This window comes from Falco punctatus (genome assembly GCF_963210335.1).
Source record: "Falco punctatus genome assembly, chromosome: 13".
Classification (NCBI taxonomy): domain Eukaryota; kingdom Metazoa; phylum Chordata; class Aves; order Falconiformes; family Falconidae; genus Falco; species Falco punctatus.
This window is the reverse complement of record NC_137593.1, coordinates 10,210,322-10,229,449: the sequence shown is the minus strand read 5'-3', so window position 1 is coordinate 10,229,449 and position 19,128 is coordinate 10,210,322. Positions and strand designations below refer to the sequence as shown.

At 38.8% G+C, this 19,128-nt stretch overlaps 1 protein-coding gene and 1 long non-coding RNA gene across 5 annotated transcripts in view; one reads left to right on the top strand and one right to left on the bottom strand.

Moving 5' to 3' along the window:
- The window catches only part of MCCC1 (methylcrotonyl-CoA carboxylase subunit 1), a 20,802-nt gene extending 9,346 nt beyond the window's left edge, over positions 1 to 11,456 (top strand). The window contains exons 11-19 of one of the 4 annotated variants that reach the window (XM_080409180.1): positions 91 to 274; positions 764 to 873; positions 2,190 to 2,406; positions 3,493 to 3,579; positions 4,108 to 4,157; positions 6,427 to 6,564; positions 7,175 to 7,282; positions 8,281 to 8,352; positions 9,870 to 11,456. In XM_080409180.1, the coding sequence (XP_080265306.1) occupies positions 91 to 274; positions 764 to 873; positions 2,190 to 2,406; positions 3,493 to 3,579; positions 4,108 to 4,157; positions 6,427 to 6,564; positions 7,175 to 7,282; positions 8,281 to 8,352; positions 9,870 to 9,983 (1,080 nt within the window). In that variant the 3' untranslated portion in view covers positions 9,984 to 11,456. Of the gene's footprint in view, positions 1 to 90; positions 275 to 763; positions 874 to 2,189; positions 2,407 to 3,492; positions 3,580 to 4,107; positions 4,158 to 4,512; positions 4,584 to 6,426; positions 6,565 to 7,174; positions 7,283 to 8,280; positions 8,353 to 9,869 lie in introns of those variants that run through there. The other 3 variants (XR_013931654.1, XR_013931655.1, XR_013931656.1) reach the window with 3 other exon arrangements.
- LOC308072424 lies at positions 10,871 to 19,097 on the bottom strand. The gene is made up of 2 exons (XR_013931669.1): positions 18,971 to 19,097; positions 10,871 to 11,886 (listed from the first exon to the last, which is right to left on the bottom strand). It is a non-coding gene; the product is annotated as an uncharacterized lncRNA (long non-coding RNA).
- Positions 19,098 to 19,128: the final 31 nt, after the last annotated feature.

Sequence of the window (19,128 nt, the reverse complement as noted above, 5' to 3'; positions counted from 1 at the left end):
GTTGTTCATGTTTAGAAGAAAAATATTTAATAATTCATACATTGGCAATCCAGAATATTGATCCTGAATTAAAAATAATATTGTTTTCAGGTGGCAGCAGGAGAGAAGCTTCCCTTAATGCAGGAGGAGATTCTACTCCGGGGCCATGCGTTTGAAGCTAGAATATATGCTGAAGACCCTAATAATAACTTTATGCCAGGGGCTGGGCCGTTGTTGCACTTATCCACCCCACCACCTGATAGTTTCACCAGGATAGAAACTGGAGTCAGACAAGGTAAAACTGAAGGCAGTGGTCTGATGAGAAATATTTAACATCAAAAGCTCTTCTTTGTAAGCATTTCCCTCTCTGGCCTAAACAAGTTTGTCTGACAGGGTGTTGTTACAAAGACTAATCTCTACAGCATTATTCTTCCTTGTGATTGTCTACGTACTTTTGGTCAATTACTGAATATTTTATTTACCTCTTTATTTACCTGTATCCAAATTATTGTCCATTGGATGATGCTGATTATATTCTCATCACAATTTGTCAATCCTTCGTTCTGATTGCAACAAAGAAAATTGAAGTTGAGTGATGTTACCTCTGCAATAGTCTGTACTGAAGTTGTCCTTGGAATTGAAATGCAAAGGTTCTTAAAGGACATAAAGAAATGTGGCCGTCAATTGTGTCAGACTTGAATGCCATATGGTGTGCAGTACTATGCATTACCAACTTTCAGAAATGCTTGGTTTAGTGTTACAGGATTTTTAAAATATATTTTAGGTGATGAGGTTTCTGTTCATTATGATCCAATGATTGCAAAGCTCGTTGTGTGGGCCGAGGACCGTCAAGCAGCACTGAGAAAGTTGCGATACAGTTTGCATCGATACAATGTAAGTAAAAAGAACTTGGTATGATTTCAGATCTGGAGCTAACTTTATGAACATCTTGAGCTAACAAAATATGGGTAAAATACTACAATAAACCAAAAGTGGTTTTCAAGAAGAAGCCTGCATTGCCACTGCCATTTCAGATTCATTATTTGTTTGCAGAAGCTGCATTTTTTCCTAATTTGCAAATTGTTTTCATTGGTGGAGTCAGTATGTGGGAAGTCCAGCTTTACACATAGATTTTTCTTAAGTTTGTGGTATCTTCAGCTGGATGATGCAGCTGGGACTTTGTAGAAGAGTAAGGCTAAACAACATCGTCAATTTTAATGTGAGCTTTCTCAAAACTGAAGGAATTTGTAGGTGGAATTTGTGTCAGACAATGTTTGCTTGTAATTTCTAACAACTATATTTTAGATTATATGGGTGGTAAAGAAATATGGAGGATTTTTAATATTGTCGGTTCTTTTTAAAAACTGGTCCCTTTTTCCCCTATAAAACCTACACTTATCTATTTTCAAAAGTGGAATTCAGAAGGTTTAACTTGAGGTGAGACTGATATTATTTGTGCAGAATTAATTTACACTTTTAAATCAGCAACATAAAGGTGATTGAGGTACTGCAAATGTTTGGCCCGCTATTGTTTTAGCTAAAACTGAAGATTATTGCAAGTGAAAGAGATAAAAGAATTCCCTTAATTTTTTTCAGAACTTTCTTAGTAGTTCTGTCAATAAATGTTGACAGTTGACAGTACAATATAGTTACCAGTTTCACTGATTCCTCTAAAATAATTATTTCTATGTTCATGGTTTTTGCTTAGGTATTTTGCAGTACAGGAAATGGATAGTATTTAATAAATTTATAGAAGTCACTGTTCCCTTTTGTTACTATTAAAATATCAAATGTGAAATATCTGAAACTATTGTAACTCATTTTTAATAAGAGGCATTTTTCATATTAGGAATGTTTTTTTAGATACTCACGAGCATGATTTTCCAAAACAGTATTTTTTTTTCTAAATTACTTCCCATTACTATTGCTGGAAAACATCCTTTGACTTAACAGTGGACAAAGGTAGCATTTTGAAAACAGTGCTTTTGAGAAAGCTACTCTTGGTTTTGTGTTGTGGTTTTTTTGCTTTTCTTTTTAAAAGCAGTGTTTTCATTTGTAATAAACTAGACCAGTTGAATTAATTACATTTTATTGATAAACGTTTTGGTGCTGTCTGAAGAAAGATTCATCTATGCATAAATTGAGCAGAAAGCTGTATATTCATTCATAACTTCATTTCAATTTGGCAATATGCTTCTTTTTCTTTACAGATAGTAGGATTAAGCACTAATATTGATTTCTTACTGAGCCTGTCAGGACACCCACAATTTGAGGCTGGAAACGTGCACACTAATTTCATTCCTCAACACCATGATGAACTATTTCCAACCAAAAAGGCAACCCCGCCTGAAGTTATGTGTCAGGCAGCTCTAGGACTCATACTGAAAGAGAAGATGCAAACAGATGCTTTTAGAGATCAGTCAGATGGTAAGGATCGTTCTTTTGTGTTGTTTTATTTGTGACTGGATGAGATGGTGCTGCGAGCTCATGTGCAATTATTTAGCTTGTATGCTCCCTTTTTGCTTTGTGCCTGTTCAGGGTTCTGCATTCTGGCATCTCTCAGTCAGATGTTTACACGCAGAGCAGACTGTAACTTTTGTTAAGGGACAGATACTGAATATATCACCACTGTAACGTACAGGCTGCTCCCCGCAGCACTGCAGACAGGCACTCTCTGAATGACCTTGGCGTTTGTAATTGGTGTCACTGTGTACTCTGCCCTTTACAAGCATGAACAGGGGAGTATGTGCCACTATTATTCCTACAGTTGGCCCAAGGTCTTCAGAGATAAAATGGACTCTGCTAGGGTTGGGAGAGGCAGTAGGGTTTAACGGAATGAACAGGACTCCAGGAGGTGAGCGTTCTTGAGTTGAACACTGTTAATGGCTATACCACTGGGGCATGTGATTACTGTTAACAAAAACTTCATATAAATCTAATACATGCTGCCAACAACCTCATTAATTTTCTTTCCTTCTCCACTTAACTATCCTGGAAACATTGGAGAGTGGGATTGGAAAGGTTTCCATACACTAGTCCCTTGCTTCAAGAGATGATAAACTAATCGGGCAGCATCTGAGAGCTGTATATGTGATCCATTCTCAAAAACACCAAGGGAAAGAAAAACCTTCAGTCTTCCCCAGCAATTTGCTGCCACATTTGACTACTCTTAGAGTTGAAACCTTCACCTAAAGGTCCATCTGTGCTGTGTTGCAGTTGAATTCTCATCCTTTCTTGTCCTGTTCAAGGATGTGTTCATTGAGAATAGTTAACACTCTTAGTAAGTGCTGTTGGTACTGCCAGGTTTTCACGTTACACGGCATGTTTATTCAGTGTTGAAGCTTGAGGAGGGATTGTCACTATTACAGTGGCTCCCCAATCTTTTATATGTGATATAATTATAGATGTATGATGGTAGTAATAATAGGACAGTGATTTTATGGTGTAAGTTCTAAGCATTGTGTTTTGCCAAAGTAGAATGAAAGTAATGTTTCTGTGTATTTTGTGTTCTAGATAAATTCTCACCATTTGCATCCAGTACTGGTAGAAGAATAAATATATGTTATACTAGAAAACTGTCTCTGCTGGATGGGGAAAACGGTAAGTTGATAAAGAAGTGCGGGAGGAAGAGGACATACTTTATGGATAACATTATTTTAACTGGTGCTTGAAGATTCAGGCTAAGAAATGGCAAATAGAAGCAGTATGAGTTTTATGAAATTTAAGCTGAGAGTTCACAGAATTGCATGCTTAATCCGCACTGTTAGATCTTGAGGAGATATAAACCAAATTCAAATGGCACTATTAATGTTCATAATTTAAATGAGTAAGGTTGAGATTTTAAAAAGAGCTGACTGCCATTGAGTTTTTTTACTTCATTTTGTCCTCAGCACTGAAATCTGTATTTCAGGGCATAATTTCAGGTGTTCATCTTTGAAGAAAATTTTCTAGAATTCAGTATGAAATCTGCAGTGTGTACTGAGCTAATCTGAAAATACTTGTTCTTTTCTTAGTATTAGTAGGTGTCTTTTTGTCAAGAATGCTAGACTAAATATTGTTTTTATGTCATTGTTTCTAGATCCTATAATTAAATCTACTCACATGTATGTATTTTGTTTTATTGAACAGTTGTGGATATAGCTGTAAGTTACAATCAAGGAGGGTCATACAACATGCAGGTACAAGTCCAATTTTTTTAGATATTTCATTAGATAAAAGAAGACTCAGTTTCTTGTAGACTTTTCTTAGTATTAACTGTTACTGAAGTTGCTTGGTAATTACTGATATGGGATTCTACTTCTGGTTTGCTTGTAGCTGTTGTAGACTATTATTTTGGCCTGAAATTATCTGTGCTAGATGCTGGATTGGCATGGAAGAGCTACGAAAATGTTTCTGAAAATAAGGCTAAGAAAAGCATTTGTTTTCCCAGTATTTAAAGATCTTAGTCTTTATTTTCCCTTTCCTTAAATTTGTCTTTCTAAAACATTAGAAATTAGATTTAAATCTGCATTTAAAAAGACTTTCTTTCCACAGGACTTCTGCTTTATTCTGTGCATGAGATGGATCTCCTGTGGGATAAATAAAAGCTTTCTAGAGCATTATCTGTAAGATAACACTTTTTTTATTTTGAAGATGGAAATTGGAAAGTGATTACCAAATGAAATGAGAAATGATGGAAGCAATAAATTTGGTTAAAAAACTGAATGATGCCCCATAGAATTGGCTTCTTTCTCTGTCTGTGCTATAGAGGTCCTATAGGGCACAACTAAAGATGCCTTTAACATTAGGTATTTTTGGGTGTGCATATGTGATTGTTTCCAGTTGTGTGGCTTATGAGGGTTGTATTTTGCCGAGTGCATCACCTGGAGTCAAATGGGGTTTTTCTCAAATTTGGCACCCAGGATGATTGCATGCCCAAGAATGCAGTCTCTCTGTGGGCCAGCTTGTTATTTCCAATATTCAGAGAAGGGGAATTGTGAGAATAAGTCAGTATTTATGGGCTGCTTAGACTGTGTAGAGATGAACGTACTAAAAAAAATAGTGAGAAAATTGTTGTGCTTTCATGTGTATAATGACATGTTGGGTAACTCAAACCCTTATTTCTGCTGATATGAATACTGAGATAGCCCTCATCCCTCAAGTAGTACCCAGGTTATTTTGAGTGTATTGATTACATATGTAATGCAGGAGAGCTTTTACACTTTATCTCGTATAAGTAATACCAGCAAAAAATAAAAAGAGGCTGGAAGGACCATAGAAGCCTTTTGGGGAGGGGAAGTGCAACTGTTGGGGAATGTAGACTCTCGGGGAAGAAGGAAGAATGGGGGTTGAGATGGAAATGGAGAGAAGCTGGAGATAAGGGATGGAGAAGCAGAATCAGGAGCTGGTTATGAGAAGGACAGTGCCTCTGGAGTGCTGCAAAACCTGTCCTGAGGCCAATCAACTAGAGCAGGTTGTTGGGCCGTGGAACTGACAAGCACTGACAGTGCTGCCCAGGGCGTTGCCCTAATTTGTGCCCCTGCTCTGGATACTGATGAAGCAAACAATTTTTTTCCCCTGAGGAATTGGATCAATAGTATCCTTTCAATGCATGTTATAAGGTCTTTCATTCAGCAGAAAAATAGTATGCAACTATGTAAATGAAAACTAAATTTTATCTTTACTTGCAACATCCTGAAAGACCAGCAAGTCTCTGATTATTTGCTCGGTGATAGACTTAGAACTAAAAATACCAGTTAAATGTAATGCACTTATATTCATATTCTTACTGTCTTTGTATTCTGAAGTTGTGGCAGAGGTGCAGTTTCCATTGATGAAGATGAAAGGGCTACCTACAAATAAAGGACCCTTCCATTTGGTCTGTCTTTTGCAGTTTTGGTGTCTAATTGACACTGTTTCCATCACTGTTCTCCTCCACTCCTTTGTAGGTTTACTGACTATATTGTAGTTTTTGTATTATAAGCTTCCAAGACTGAGGAAGATACCTGTCTTTTGGAAAGCACTCTGGAATCTTATTATGCCAGCTGAATAGTACAGATTTTTCAGTTTGAAGAAGATGCTAGGACAAATTAAAAATACTGGATTCTAATAGCATCACTAAACTGAATATTCTGATTTTTTTCTTTGCCTTTTTCCTGAGAAATAGTATACCTTTGTACTTTGCTGAGTGCTATTGCATAGTTTATAATAAACAATTGTCCTGGGAGAGCATATTAGCTAATCTTCTGGGCTGATTGCATTGGATACAGAATACAGTCTGTTAACTGAAAAGTTAAGGATACATAAGATTTAAAAAGTTTTTTTTTTTTTTTTTTTTTTTTTTTTTTTTTAGTTCCAGAATTATCTGTGAAGAATCCCAGGTTATGAGTGTATTCTACAAATACTAACTTCTGGTTTATTGTTGATGAAAGGTTAGCCTTTGTCCTTATAAAAGCATTTAACTTTCAGATTCAAGATAAAACATTCCTGATTTCTGGAGAGATCGTGAATGAAGATGATACAGTTTACTTGAGGTCTTCAGTGAATGGAACAGTGTGTAAGTCCAGATTGGTCATTTTGGACAACACCATTTATCTCTTCTTTCCGGTAAAGTTCCTTTCTTTCTTATCACAAGTATAATATTTCAGAGTTTTATCCATGTAATTGAACAATAGATATGGCAAGAGAATTTAAGAGAGAATCATAATTTCAAGCTCTTTACTGTGAGGGTGGTGAGGCACTGGCACAGGCTGCCCAGAGCAGCTGTGGATGCCCCATCCCTGGCAGTGCTCAAGGCTGTTTGGACGGGGCTTTGAGCAACCTGGTCTAGTGGAAGGTGTCCCTGCCTATGGCGGGGGGGCTGGAACTGGATGGTCTTTAAGTTCCCTTCCAACCCAAACCATTCTGTGCTGCTTGTTTTGATACTTGTTGAATTTTTAGCTATAATTGTAAGTTAGTTGCTTATGGTCAGTGAGTGAGAAAAATAATTACTTTTAAAAGATAAAATACAGTTAGGTGAATCAGAGGACTTTTTTAAGGACACTGGCAAAGTAATAAGCATGCTGACAGTCCTTTTGCTGCGCTGACCCCAGTAGTCTGCCACCCTAAACAGCTGACTGGTTTGCCTAAAGCTGGATCTGTTCTTTTCTTGTATGTCAGCATGTGCACTAGTGGCATTATTTTGTTAACTCACATGTCATTGATTTTATTTCTGCAGGAAGGTAGTGCTCAGGTCGGCCTTCCTGTACCCAAGTACTTATCTGCAGTGAGTTCAGTGGGAATGCAAAGTGGTGCTGTAGCACCCATGACAGGCACAGTTGAAAAGGTAATTATAATAATACAGGTAGGAAATTAATTCTCCAATATATATCCAAGTCCACTCTTCCAGAAATGGTGCTTGCTTCTGTACTGCCAGGAAAGAATCAGGGCCAGAAATGCCAGTGCTCTGTGACTTCTCCCAGTTGAAAAACGCCCTGTTTACTCTGAGTTTTCAGCATCCACCCAAGTTTTTCAGGCTTCTAGTCTTCTAGAGCTATGGAAGATCTGAGTATTTAACTACTGCTTCAATAATTTTTTCTTCATCTTAATTACTTTTTAAGTTGAAGTTCCCTGAAATGTTACAAGCTGTTTGGTCGGTTTCATTTAACCAAGAGAGAGAGATGCAAGATGCACTTGCAAAAAAAGAAATACTCAGAAATGCCTATTTTGTTAAGCTGTGTGTTTTGCTGCTTCTGGTTGTATTTTTTTTTTTCTTTAGCTCAGCAAGTGTTGTGTGTTCCTCTGTACAGTGACAAAGTTTTGATAGAAGAGATTTCCAGGAGCATTCAACAGAAGGATTCTGCTAGCAATAAAAAGGCATGAACCTTTCAGAGGGTGGAGTACGTTTAATGTGGATCTCTTGCATACTGAGTGAATACCCTAAATCAGTTACTGCAGAAAAAACTAGGTGGCTCCTGCAGTCTTCTTTCTGGATTTTGTTTTAAAAACTTCAGGGACTGGCTACAGAAGAAGTTCTGCACTTTAGCAAAATAGAAGCTTTTAAGCCCAGAAAGGGTACATTGTCTCTTGTGTTTCTTTGATACGCAGATGGCTTCCTGGTTGTCCTGTTAGCTGTTCCTGAACCTCTCTCTCTTCTGTAGCCCCTAACTTTCCTTGAGTATTATCTAGAGAACCCAGACACCCAATTCAACAATAACAAAGAAATTATGAGGCTGTTTTGTAAACAACAATCACTGAGTGGATTGTGCTAGCCAAGATCCAGCTAATGATTTTTAATGGTACAGACGTGCATGATTAATTTGTCAATTTTCTCTTGAATTGTAGGTGTTCGTGAAAGCAGGGGATAAGGTTCAGATTGGAGACCCTCTAATGGTTATGATAGCTATGAAAATGGAGGTAAGTGACATATAGAAGGTTTTCATTACTGAGAAAATAAGCATCTGGCCAGAATTTAATCAGTTTTGGTTGCATTATTAAAGTCTGGTGCAGTGTAGCTTGCAGATGTCAATATCACTTCATATGCTGCAAAACAAGTGTTATTTCTGACTAGATTTTAGAGGATTATATATGCTGTTACTTTATTAACAAATTATGATTATATAATCCGTGCTATTCTGCAGCTGTTTTAACATTAATTTGGTTAGCTTTGTCAATCCTTCTCTCTCCTCCTTTCACTTTTCTAGCAGAAGACTGTCTAGGTGTGTCTCTTGTTCACACTGTTTGCGATATAAGCATCTGTACTGTCTGCAGTTACTTAATTCAGAAATTCAGCTAATGGTGACTTTGTAACTATGCCCAGGATTTTACTTTGTTTATAATAATTTTTAGTATTTACTTGGAAGTTTTACCAAGAGTATGCTAAAGATTCTTTGTAATTGCCCACACAGCATTCAGTGGACTAGCATTTTGCCCATTATATCTTGTCATATTGCTTGATGATGGCTCAGATTGCTTGAATTATAGTTTTTGTGGCCTGAACTGGTTTGGTTTGGCTATTATTTTAAACTTCAGTTTGCGGTAGCAGAATTAACATTGTTGAGAAAATTTGCCTTTCCCTTATCATGCCCTTTTATAAGTGACACTAAAATTACATTAAATACAACTGCACTAAGGAAAATTGACACCCAAAATTATTTGCAATTAGACGCTAAATGTTTGCGCCTCTCCAGCTGGTATCTCAAGACTGCTGTTATCTGAGCTGTTCTCTTTTTTTGCAGTGCTATTGAAATACAAAATCTAAAATTTAAAAAGCAAATTATGCTTAAAATGAATCCTTGCTTAGATGTGAGGATTTAGTATCTGGCATTACATATTTTGATATTAGACTAATCTTATGTAGAAAACCACAAAGAACCAAAACTTCAATGGCAAACTAACCTGATACAGTAACAAGTAGACCAATGTGGGGATTGCTATATAAACATGCTGTTCCTTTACTGGCACTAGTAGCTGCATTTGTATTTCATATGGATTTTGCAAAATAGCTGCTCAATAAAGATGCCTCCTGGCCAGCAAGCAAAATTACATTTAGTAAATCTACTGATTCCTCTTAAGGGAACGAATCTACTATATGATTAACATTTTGGACTAAAAATTTTTATTTCTGCCTGGTGTTTATTATAGTAACAAAAAGTATTAGTGAAGTAAAATAACATTCAGCTGTTCATACTTCAAAATGTAACATTATATAGCATTTTTGTCCCCAGTATTCTTACCAGAATAAATAACGATGACAAAATAAAACTTAAAAAAGGACTACAATAACATTTTAATAAGAAGGTTTCAAATAAATCTACATGTCAGAGGAAGTAATTGTGTTCTGTTCTAATTGCACCAAAGAGTAATATTAGCGTTTGCTGGTGGGGGGTGGGGAAGGTACTCTGCTGGTTCACTATCGATCTTTTTCTGTGCAGCATACCATAAGGGCTCCAAAGGCAGGAGTGATAAAAAAGGTTAATTTCCAAGAAGGTGCTCAGGCCAATAGACACGCTCCGCTAGTTGAATTCGTGGATGAAGAGGCCGAGTGAAAATAAAATTCAAGGAAAGGTGCATTTTATTTTTTCTGCTTTGCTGATTTTTCTCTCAGGAGATTTCTTCATGTTTTCAGCGAACTGTTTTGTATAATAGATTGGGGAATTGGTTTCCTCTGCACTTCCTGCATAGTTCCACTGTAAACTATGCTGACATTACTGAAATTTGGATATCACTATACTGTAATAGTATACATACAACTCGTGGACCTATGTGATTGTTGTTTGGTGGTTGTGAAATGGAATGGAAAAAGAAGTGGAACTTTTTTTTCCATGCCATTGGGATGGAAAAAGGATGGGAGAGCATAGCAAGGACTGTACGTTATAACCAGCTAGGGTTCTTCTGCCTACTTTTTCATTCACAGCTGCCTTTGAGAGCATTGGTTTGAAGGAAATCGGAAAGGTGACACTGGTTTTATGAGAGCATTTCTCTGGCAAAATTCTGTTTGTGGCTTATGTTTTTCCCTGAATAGGGAATTCAGGAATGTTTCTTAGCCCTGTATCCCTCTCCGTCATTTTTGCTCATTTACCTCATTGAGTAGTGAATAATTTGCATTTCAAAAATTATTTTAATGTGTCTTGAAATATCTGATACAAAGCATTTTTCAAATACATATTAACATATTAGCATTTGCTACACTAATCAACGCTGGAACCTAACTGCTTTCCAAAAATATCATTTGATCTTTAAACATGAAGTAGCAGCACAGAGAGCTTATGATGATAAGCTTATTTAATACCTAGAAAGTGTGCCAAAATAAAATACTTCAAAATCCTTATTACATTTCCCATATCGTTCATATTCTAGTATATTACTTACTGGCTACCACAGTCTTTGTAACAACCTGAAATACTACTAAGAATAGTTAGGTTTTTTGTATCTGCAGTGTTGCAGAAGAGAAAATTGGTAGGTTTTTTGATACACAAAATATTTCTCAGATGCAGCATACTTGATCATTTGCCATAAATTATTTTAACTTGTTTAAAAAGCACCTAGGAGAAACAGGAAAAGGGAAAGAAAAACTACCTTTTAATTCTTGCAAACTTGCAAAATCTTTTTACCTTTTAGTTAAGGTGAAGTTCTGCTTGCCCTATGAACTTTTGATATACTCATTTAAAATGACAGTATGGTTTATACTGCAGAAAGGAGCAAAGACAGATGCTGCAGTGAACCCTAACTTGTAGTTACATCTGTGCAAATGGATCCGTATACTTATTCTGAATCAATATACAATGTCACGGGGAATTCTCTGATCTGATTCTGTAACTGTGCAGCTTTGCCTGCAATGCAGACAAAAATTGTAAAGACTCTGGATGGTGTATATGTTAAAAGCATACAGTAATATTTTTCAATTTTCCTTGTAATCCAATGGCCACCTAACAAAAGATCACACTCCTGTGATCATCTTACAGAATATTGTCACAGTGATTTTTATTTACTGCCAAATAAAACTTAAGCTGAACTTTGAATGTTTGTTTTCGTTTTTCTCCATTTTGTTCTTTCCTTGGTTGCTTGCATTTATACATCGGAGGGTTTTAAGCAGCTGTTTATGTATCATCACCCGATATCTGACAGACCGCAATCTGCAGATCACTTTCAGGAGGCAGCAATCCAGACAGTTGTGATGGGTTTCACTGCAGGTAAGTTTCAGGACTTGTATTACCTAAAAATTGAATCTACATGTAGGAACATGAACTGAGACCTGAATGGATGCTGCAGCTTGTTATTTATTTTTTTTTCTTTCCATGTGAGATTGCTACATTTCTAGACATACTTTGCTACACTGAATCTGTAGCAAAACATTAAAACTCACAGCATGAGGTTCTCTGTCCACTATGTCTGTGCTGCTTGCTTCATCCAGTCAGTGAAACCAGATGTGTTCCTCGGACGCTGTCTTCCCTTAGGAATGAAAGCAGACAAATAATTTTACCAGTTTTAATTTTCCCTCACTTCTGGAAGTTAGCTGTCAGGTTTTTTTTGCTGTAGGTTTCCACTGAGATTGATTTTTCAAGTAGTGATGGTTTTGTTTATTTCAGAATAAAATCTCTTGCAGAAGTTGCTGTCAGAATTTGTGCACTTGAAATGTTTTGCTGCAGTGTGATTTAACTGAACTTAGAGATGCACAAAGGATTACTAATGGTAGGTTGTTCCTGTAACCCAGAATTTTAATTTACAGAATATTCAGAAATTTTCCGTTTTGTTACAAATAAATCCTTGTGTTAGAAATGTGAACTGATAAAAGCTATATGAACAGTCAATGGCAATGGATTAAGGTCTGAACTTACAACTTTTACAGAAGGTATGTTCTCAACAGATACTTTAACTGCTTGTACAGTTCTGTTCAAAATTATTTTTACACATTAATGCTTCATAGGTAAATATCACTTAGTATATGATTATATATCACATACTAACTATATATCAGTTTCTCTGCCAGTTACTCACTATCAATATACCTTTTCAAATAGTGCTGTAGTTCTGATATAATCATAGATATTATAGAAACAGTCTGTTTCTATAGCTTATTTCTGTAGCTTATACCCACTGAAGATCTGTGGCATGGAACCTGAACTCATGTCGAATTGGTGATTGGGACACAGGGAGTGGAAAGCCAGGACTGTGTTCTTACTTCAGCCACTTACTGTGACTTCAGGCAAGTCACTTCACAGATATTTGCCTGTGTTTCCTTATTTAATGAGGTTTATGGTAATCAAAACGCTGCAAAATTTGTGGACAGTGATTCATAAATAATTATTTCCCATGTTTGCCAGTAAAATTGTAGTTTCGTACGTAGACTATTTTTACATGTAAGGTTATTTTTCTTACCTTTTATACAGTAAATATGTATCCCAGTGAATTGTAAAAGTTTCCAATGTGTATTAAATCCTTTATTATAGTGGTTACTATCTAGTTACCGGAAAATCCTAGGTTCTAACCTCATGATTATTAAAAAATTAATACTCAAGTGTTAAAACTTGGTTGGGGGGGGGGAGTTGATCTGAGTACACTCCTCTTTCCATTAAAGCAAGTATCTATCTTAAAGGGCATATCAGCCAGCGCACTTACCATAGGTATATTAATTTCTGTTGATTATTATTCTTTTCAGTCAGATCAGGAATTATTTGGCTGCACTCTTACCTGTTCTATTTGTAAACAGCTCAACAGTGCTGTGTAGAATGTGTTTACTGAACAGTCAATGGCAATGGATTAAGGTCTGAACAGCTTTTACAGAAGGTATGTTCTCAACAGACACTTCAACTGCTTGTACAGTTCTGTTCAGAATTATTTTTACACATAAATGCTTCATAGGTAAATATCACTTAGTATGTGATTATGTATCACATACTAACTATATATCAGTTTATGATACAGGGGCATAGCCTTCCGCATCAGAAAGTAATATTGCAGAAATCTATAACTGAAACCTTGGCATTTATTTTTATGTGGACTCATTGTATTTCTTGAAAGAAGACAGCCTGGGTTCTGAAAGCAATACATTATATTTTATGAGACATTTACTGTTAGCTTAAAACCTGTTGATTTATATGATGAATCTATGTTAAAATAAACATGGATGTTCCAGATGAATACCCCATATTTTTTATTATAGCAGTGACAAGCAAGTAAAACACATGTCTAGAGTCCTACTGGGTTTTGAAATTAAAGTGGTAGCTGGATTTTAGCTTTAATCTGTTTTCTGTATAAACAGTTCTGGTGCCAAAAAGTTGCTTTTGAAATGGTAATTGGTCTCTGTGAATGGCAGCCAATCCACTCAAAAAGTAGGGAAAGTGGGAGATGTTAACATACTAAAGCCAGCAAAGTTCCAGAGTGGTGAAAAAGACAGCTGCTGAGAGCTGCATCCCTCTTTTGCCTCTCTGAAAGGGAAAAAGAGATGTCTTATTCTGGGCTGAACTGTTGTGCTTACTCAGCCTGCACTGGCACACAGAAACACTCAGTACTGGTACGATAACTGCAGCCAAAGAGCCCATACATGTTCAGGGTCCTCTGCTCAGCATCCCATAAGACATAGCTCCTGCTCTATAGAATTATAAAATGAGATAAAATATGACCAGAACTGTCATACACAGATGAGGGTAGTGCACGTTTTCCTTGAAGTTTGCCCCCCCGTATATGTTGATAGCTAGTCATGGGCATGGAGGTTACAATTTGCCACAATACCAAAAAAATACTGGCTTCGTTGTGTAGATGCGTTCCCAAAAACCAGTTTGCTGTTAAGACAGTGTAAGGAGTGGGAAAGGCTATATGTGTGTGGCATGTGACAGGAGGTAAGAATCACCTAATTCCCCTTGCTTTGTACGTCTGCTTTACTCTTGCAGACTGCTTACCTCAAGGCAAAAGGCACTGCCTCCCATACATGTATCTTAAATTGTTTTGCACATTAATAGCAAAATATGTGCTCTGAATTGGGATGCCTTATTAAGGTGAACAATTAAAGATGGCACATACAGAAAATCACTGTGATAAGGAAATAATAATAGTGTGTCACAGGCTCCTGTATTCTTGAAATCACCCACCATAATTCTTCGTAGTGAGAATGGAAAGCTGCTTACAGTTCAAAGGTGTAGGTTTTAATAATTAAGTCAGTGCCATCACAGCTATGTCTGGTTTATAGCTTGGAAAACTTCAGATCATTCTGTTTACAAAGATCACACCTTGTGTACAGAAGTTCTGCACCAAGAAAATACCCGTATCTCATAAAAATCAACTAGCTATCTCAGTTCTTATTGCCCTCTTCATTTCTTAATGCATATTACTTAAAATGCTTTGATTTTACTGTATATATCTCACTAGTTCTAATGAGTTCCGAAAAAATACAGCAAGTCCTGAAGTCTGTGGCCCGTTAGGTGTCCTGGAAAGTCTCAGTTTATTGAGGCCTGCCAGGCTATAGTTAGGTACCCGAGAAATTTTCAGACTCTTAGGCTCACTGACCTGACTTTTCTTTCTTTGTCACATAAACCTGTCCTGCTCCTTCCCCGAGATACTGTCATGCGGAACCCAGCTCCTCAGAGTGCCTTGGACTGGGTGTAGTAACTTGTTAACCTCTTGTGTAATACAGGAAGGATGAAAAAATGAATAGAAGGTGAACACCCTGCAACTTATTAACAACAATCATCAGATACTGGAGATGTGCCAGTTTGCAGGTTAAACAAGTTAAGACACCTACAGGACTCGGACTGTTTACTTCCTTTGTGCTTCTTTCAATGCAGAAAAAATTATGGGCTGATAGAGACATTCCAACCATATTGGTTGAACGGCGGGATAGGAGCAGGTCATTGGACACTTCACACCTGTGGATGCTAAGGAACTTCATGCCTGTAGAGTGGCATTAAATCTCCTTGTGCAGGACAGTTCATGGGACTTTGTTCTCTTGGTTAAACATGTGGTTTGCAGGCAAAGGGCCATAGTCATAACCAGTTCATGGCTATTCCATCAGTGCAAGATGAACCGATGTTTTCACTCTGTAGAGCAAGAAGTAGCTGACAAAAAGATGGGGGGGTTAGACATTTCCAGGCCAAGCTGTTCCAGGTTATTGTTATCCTTGATAAGGCTTTGGGCCTCTTCCTCAGAAAGTACTTTAAGTGGAAGTCCTCAGCAAGGGGATTATGCTAAATGGATTCTGCACTGACTGAAAGTGAGACTTGCTTCTCTATTTGCTCAAGAAGAGAGCTCAAGTTAGTGTAAAACAGCTCAATGTTACATTCAGAATTATGCATTTGACACACTTGGGTTTTAAAAAAATCACTGGTTCTCCTAGGGCTCACATGACTTACAAAACATTATTGGACCACAACAAAATGAGGCAAGCACGTCAGCCTTACTGTAAATTAAACAAGTCATCATGTTGCTGCGGTCACAGTGATTATGCTGCATGGAGATTGCACAATGAATAGTATTTCCTTCTGGTCTATATCACTGAATGCATGTGTCATGTTTACAAATAGCAGAGCTGTTCATCATTGGTCTGACTTGGTGTGCCATCCTGGATGGAGCTGTACAAAGGGTACCATGTAACAAGCCCAATTTAGACAATTTACTCTGAATATGTACAAATATGCTTTTTGGCAGCCTCGTGGTGCGTCTTGCTTTATAAAGCATCTATTTTTGCTCAGAAAGGGTGAGATTCAGTCAGCACATACGTCACTGAAGTACAGATTACCTCTGCAGATGTACAGCCAGCCAGCAGGCATATGGACATGAGTGGAATTGGGGCAATCTGACTGTCCTGCAGTGCGTGCTCTGCAGGATATGCCTCCTGCAGTGTGCCATGTATGCAGAAGATAACTGAGACAGTCTAATCAAACTGGCTCAGGCTGAGGCACCAGCTAGCCTGGCCGTGGTGGCCAGCAGCTCTGGGTAGGGTAACCTACCTTTCATTCAACAGTTCACGTGTACCCATGGAAGCACTCTGGGAATCAAGACAGAAGAGCATACTCTAGCTCCCACTAAAATCAGCAACACTAGACTTACAACTTAAACGGCAGTAGGAAGCCACTCCTGTTCTTTTCTCATGTACAATTTCACCTTATAACTGAACTTGAATTGGGGGGGAAAAAACCACCAAACACAAAACAATAGCGTGCATACTAGGAATAGCATTAATCTGCATTTCAGGGTTGTTTTTGTTTCACTTGTGTTTCACTGAATCCATTTTTGTCTGCCCTGCTAAGAAGCCTCTGCAAAGCAGTTAAGTATGATTTTCCATACCTTATACAATAAGAATTTATAACGTACAAGAATTTAGTAAGATCAAATCCCAAGTCAGTACAGTTTGGAAAAAGAGTTCAAATGTCCTGATGTCCTGACTCCCAGGAAAAAAAGATGGTACAGCAGGAACAATTTCTGAACATTAAGGTACTGAGAACAACCTCCACAGACCTGCAGCTAACTAAGAAATTGCTAACTGGTAAACAAGACACAAGATGAAAATAATGGATTGAACTAAAAGTTGTAGCAGTAGTGAATTTTTCAAGGAATTTTTTTAAAGTAAATATAATTTGAATGCATAAAATCAGGTCTTCTAGATAATACTTGTAAGTCTACTAATGTAAGTAGCACATTATTAAAGCTTATGAATGCTCTTGCATATTAAGTTCCTTGTGCTCTTAAATATTTCTGGTATCAGGCCTTAATTTATTATGATTTTAATCTAAAACTCATTGGAAAACAAAGGAACATGCCGATTTTGGTACCTTTTTAATGACCTAACCATGAAAAAGTTAAAATAATTTATGTTCAGTACTTTATTCAGGAACAGAAGAAGCAAAATGAGAAATACTTTTTCAATGTTCTTTTAAGTTAAAAGACTCTTATGTACAACTTGTTAAAAGAACAGGTAAAAATAAACACAGTGTGCCCCCAAACCCACACTCAAAAAGGCCCCCAGCAGACCCCACACTACAGAAAACCTGCAAGATTCACAGACACTAGGGAAAAACAAGTAATTTAAAAGTCCTGTCTGTCCTGAGGAATCTACTGCAGTCACAGTACATCTCTCAGATTATTGTTATGTGTCACACTAATTGTCAAGAAGGTTTAAATCGTGTCTTCAGATTGTGGGAGGGCTGTCACAGCACGTTATAGTGATGGCAATTAGCTAACTCGATGAAATAGATGCTCAGGTTTGGCTTTGTCTCCCCTGCCGTGGTTCACATGGATGGGGCTGGTGTGCAGTGTTCGTGACTGTTTACGCCGGCCACTTCGCAGCCATCCTCCATTTCAAAAACACCCTTCTCAGCAGGATCCAAGGTATCCAGGCAACTAGCGTCTCTCAGGGTAGCCGAATACACACGTATTTCCATAGACTTAATATCAAGACAACCCTTAATTTTACTATTTCAGAACACCAGCACAACTGGACACTTCACAGGACAGGCCTGATTCTCCTATCCAAATACTACTCTTAACTCCTCACACTCCATCTACGCTTCTTAGTAATTTTTTTTTTTTTTAGTAGTTTTTAGTAAAACAAGTGAGAAGCAATTTGGACCCTTTTCTATGAAAACATACACATAAACTGTGGACATCCATCATGAAGAATGGCTTTCTGAAGTCTTAATTTCCTTGGGGTGTGTGCACTCACACCAGGCATGTAATATAAATACAGAAGCTTACTTTAATAGCTCCCAGCTCAGCAGGAGATGAGAGAACAAGAATTGGATCGCAAACCTTTGTCCTCCACAACTACAGGTTGCCACTACAGTGAGCTTCATCAGTAAACGTTCTGCTTCCCCAAACCTCCCCAGCTGCCAAAAGCCTGCAGTAGGTAGAGTAAGCTTTCCTGGGAAAAAAACAACTGTCTGGGATACGGTACAAACTGTGATTTGACCCTTACAACCTCTTTTGCTGTACTTCTACGCTACTGCAGAGAAGGCTGCATCTGTCGACAGCCACTTGGAAGCAACAGCTTTCCAAAGGGAACCACAGCCTCTAGCAGGAAAATGTTCCATAAGGAAACGCCTGTAAAGCAGCTGCCCCGAGACCTCACCTTCCCCAGGGCTCCATGGCTGCTCCGCAAGCCCCCGCCGGCAACCCATCCCGTACGGCCCGCGGGCTTGTCCCGTCCCGTCCCAAGGCCCGTGCCCCGGGGCTGCCCCCGACACAGCCCGCGCAGCCCCGCGGCGAGGCCGCAGCAGGCTGCTCCCACTCAGCCCTCGCAAAAGGTTTTAGTTTTTTATATTTAAGCACATAAGGTGTTTTCCCGGCGGAAAAGCGGGCGTGGGGTGACGCGGGCCGCGGGTGGGGAGCCGGGTGTGAGGGAGCCGGGCGGGCCCGGGCCCCGGCCGCCCCCACTGCAGCTCCCGCCCGCCCGCGGCCTCGCCTCGCCCCAAGCCCGGAGCCACCCCGCTCCCGACGCCGCAGTAACACCAAGGAGAGCGGGGGGGCTTCGCTTCGCTTCCCTTCCCTTTACCCTCCCCTTCCCTTCCCTTCCCCGGGCCCAGTCCCCCCGTGCGGCGCCCCCCACCTCAGCTGGGTGCGACGACCGACCGCCATCGGCGCCGCAGCCCCAACGCCGCGCTGCGGGCGCCGGCCGCTGCCCGCTCCTCCCGGGGAAAGGGCGGCCCCCGCGGGCAGGGGAGGCTGCCGGGCCGCCCCCCGGCCACAGCTCCCGCCCGTCGCGCC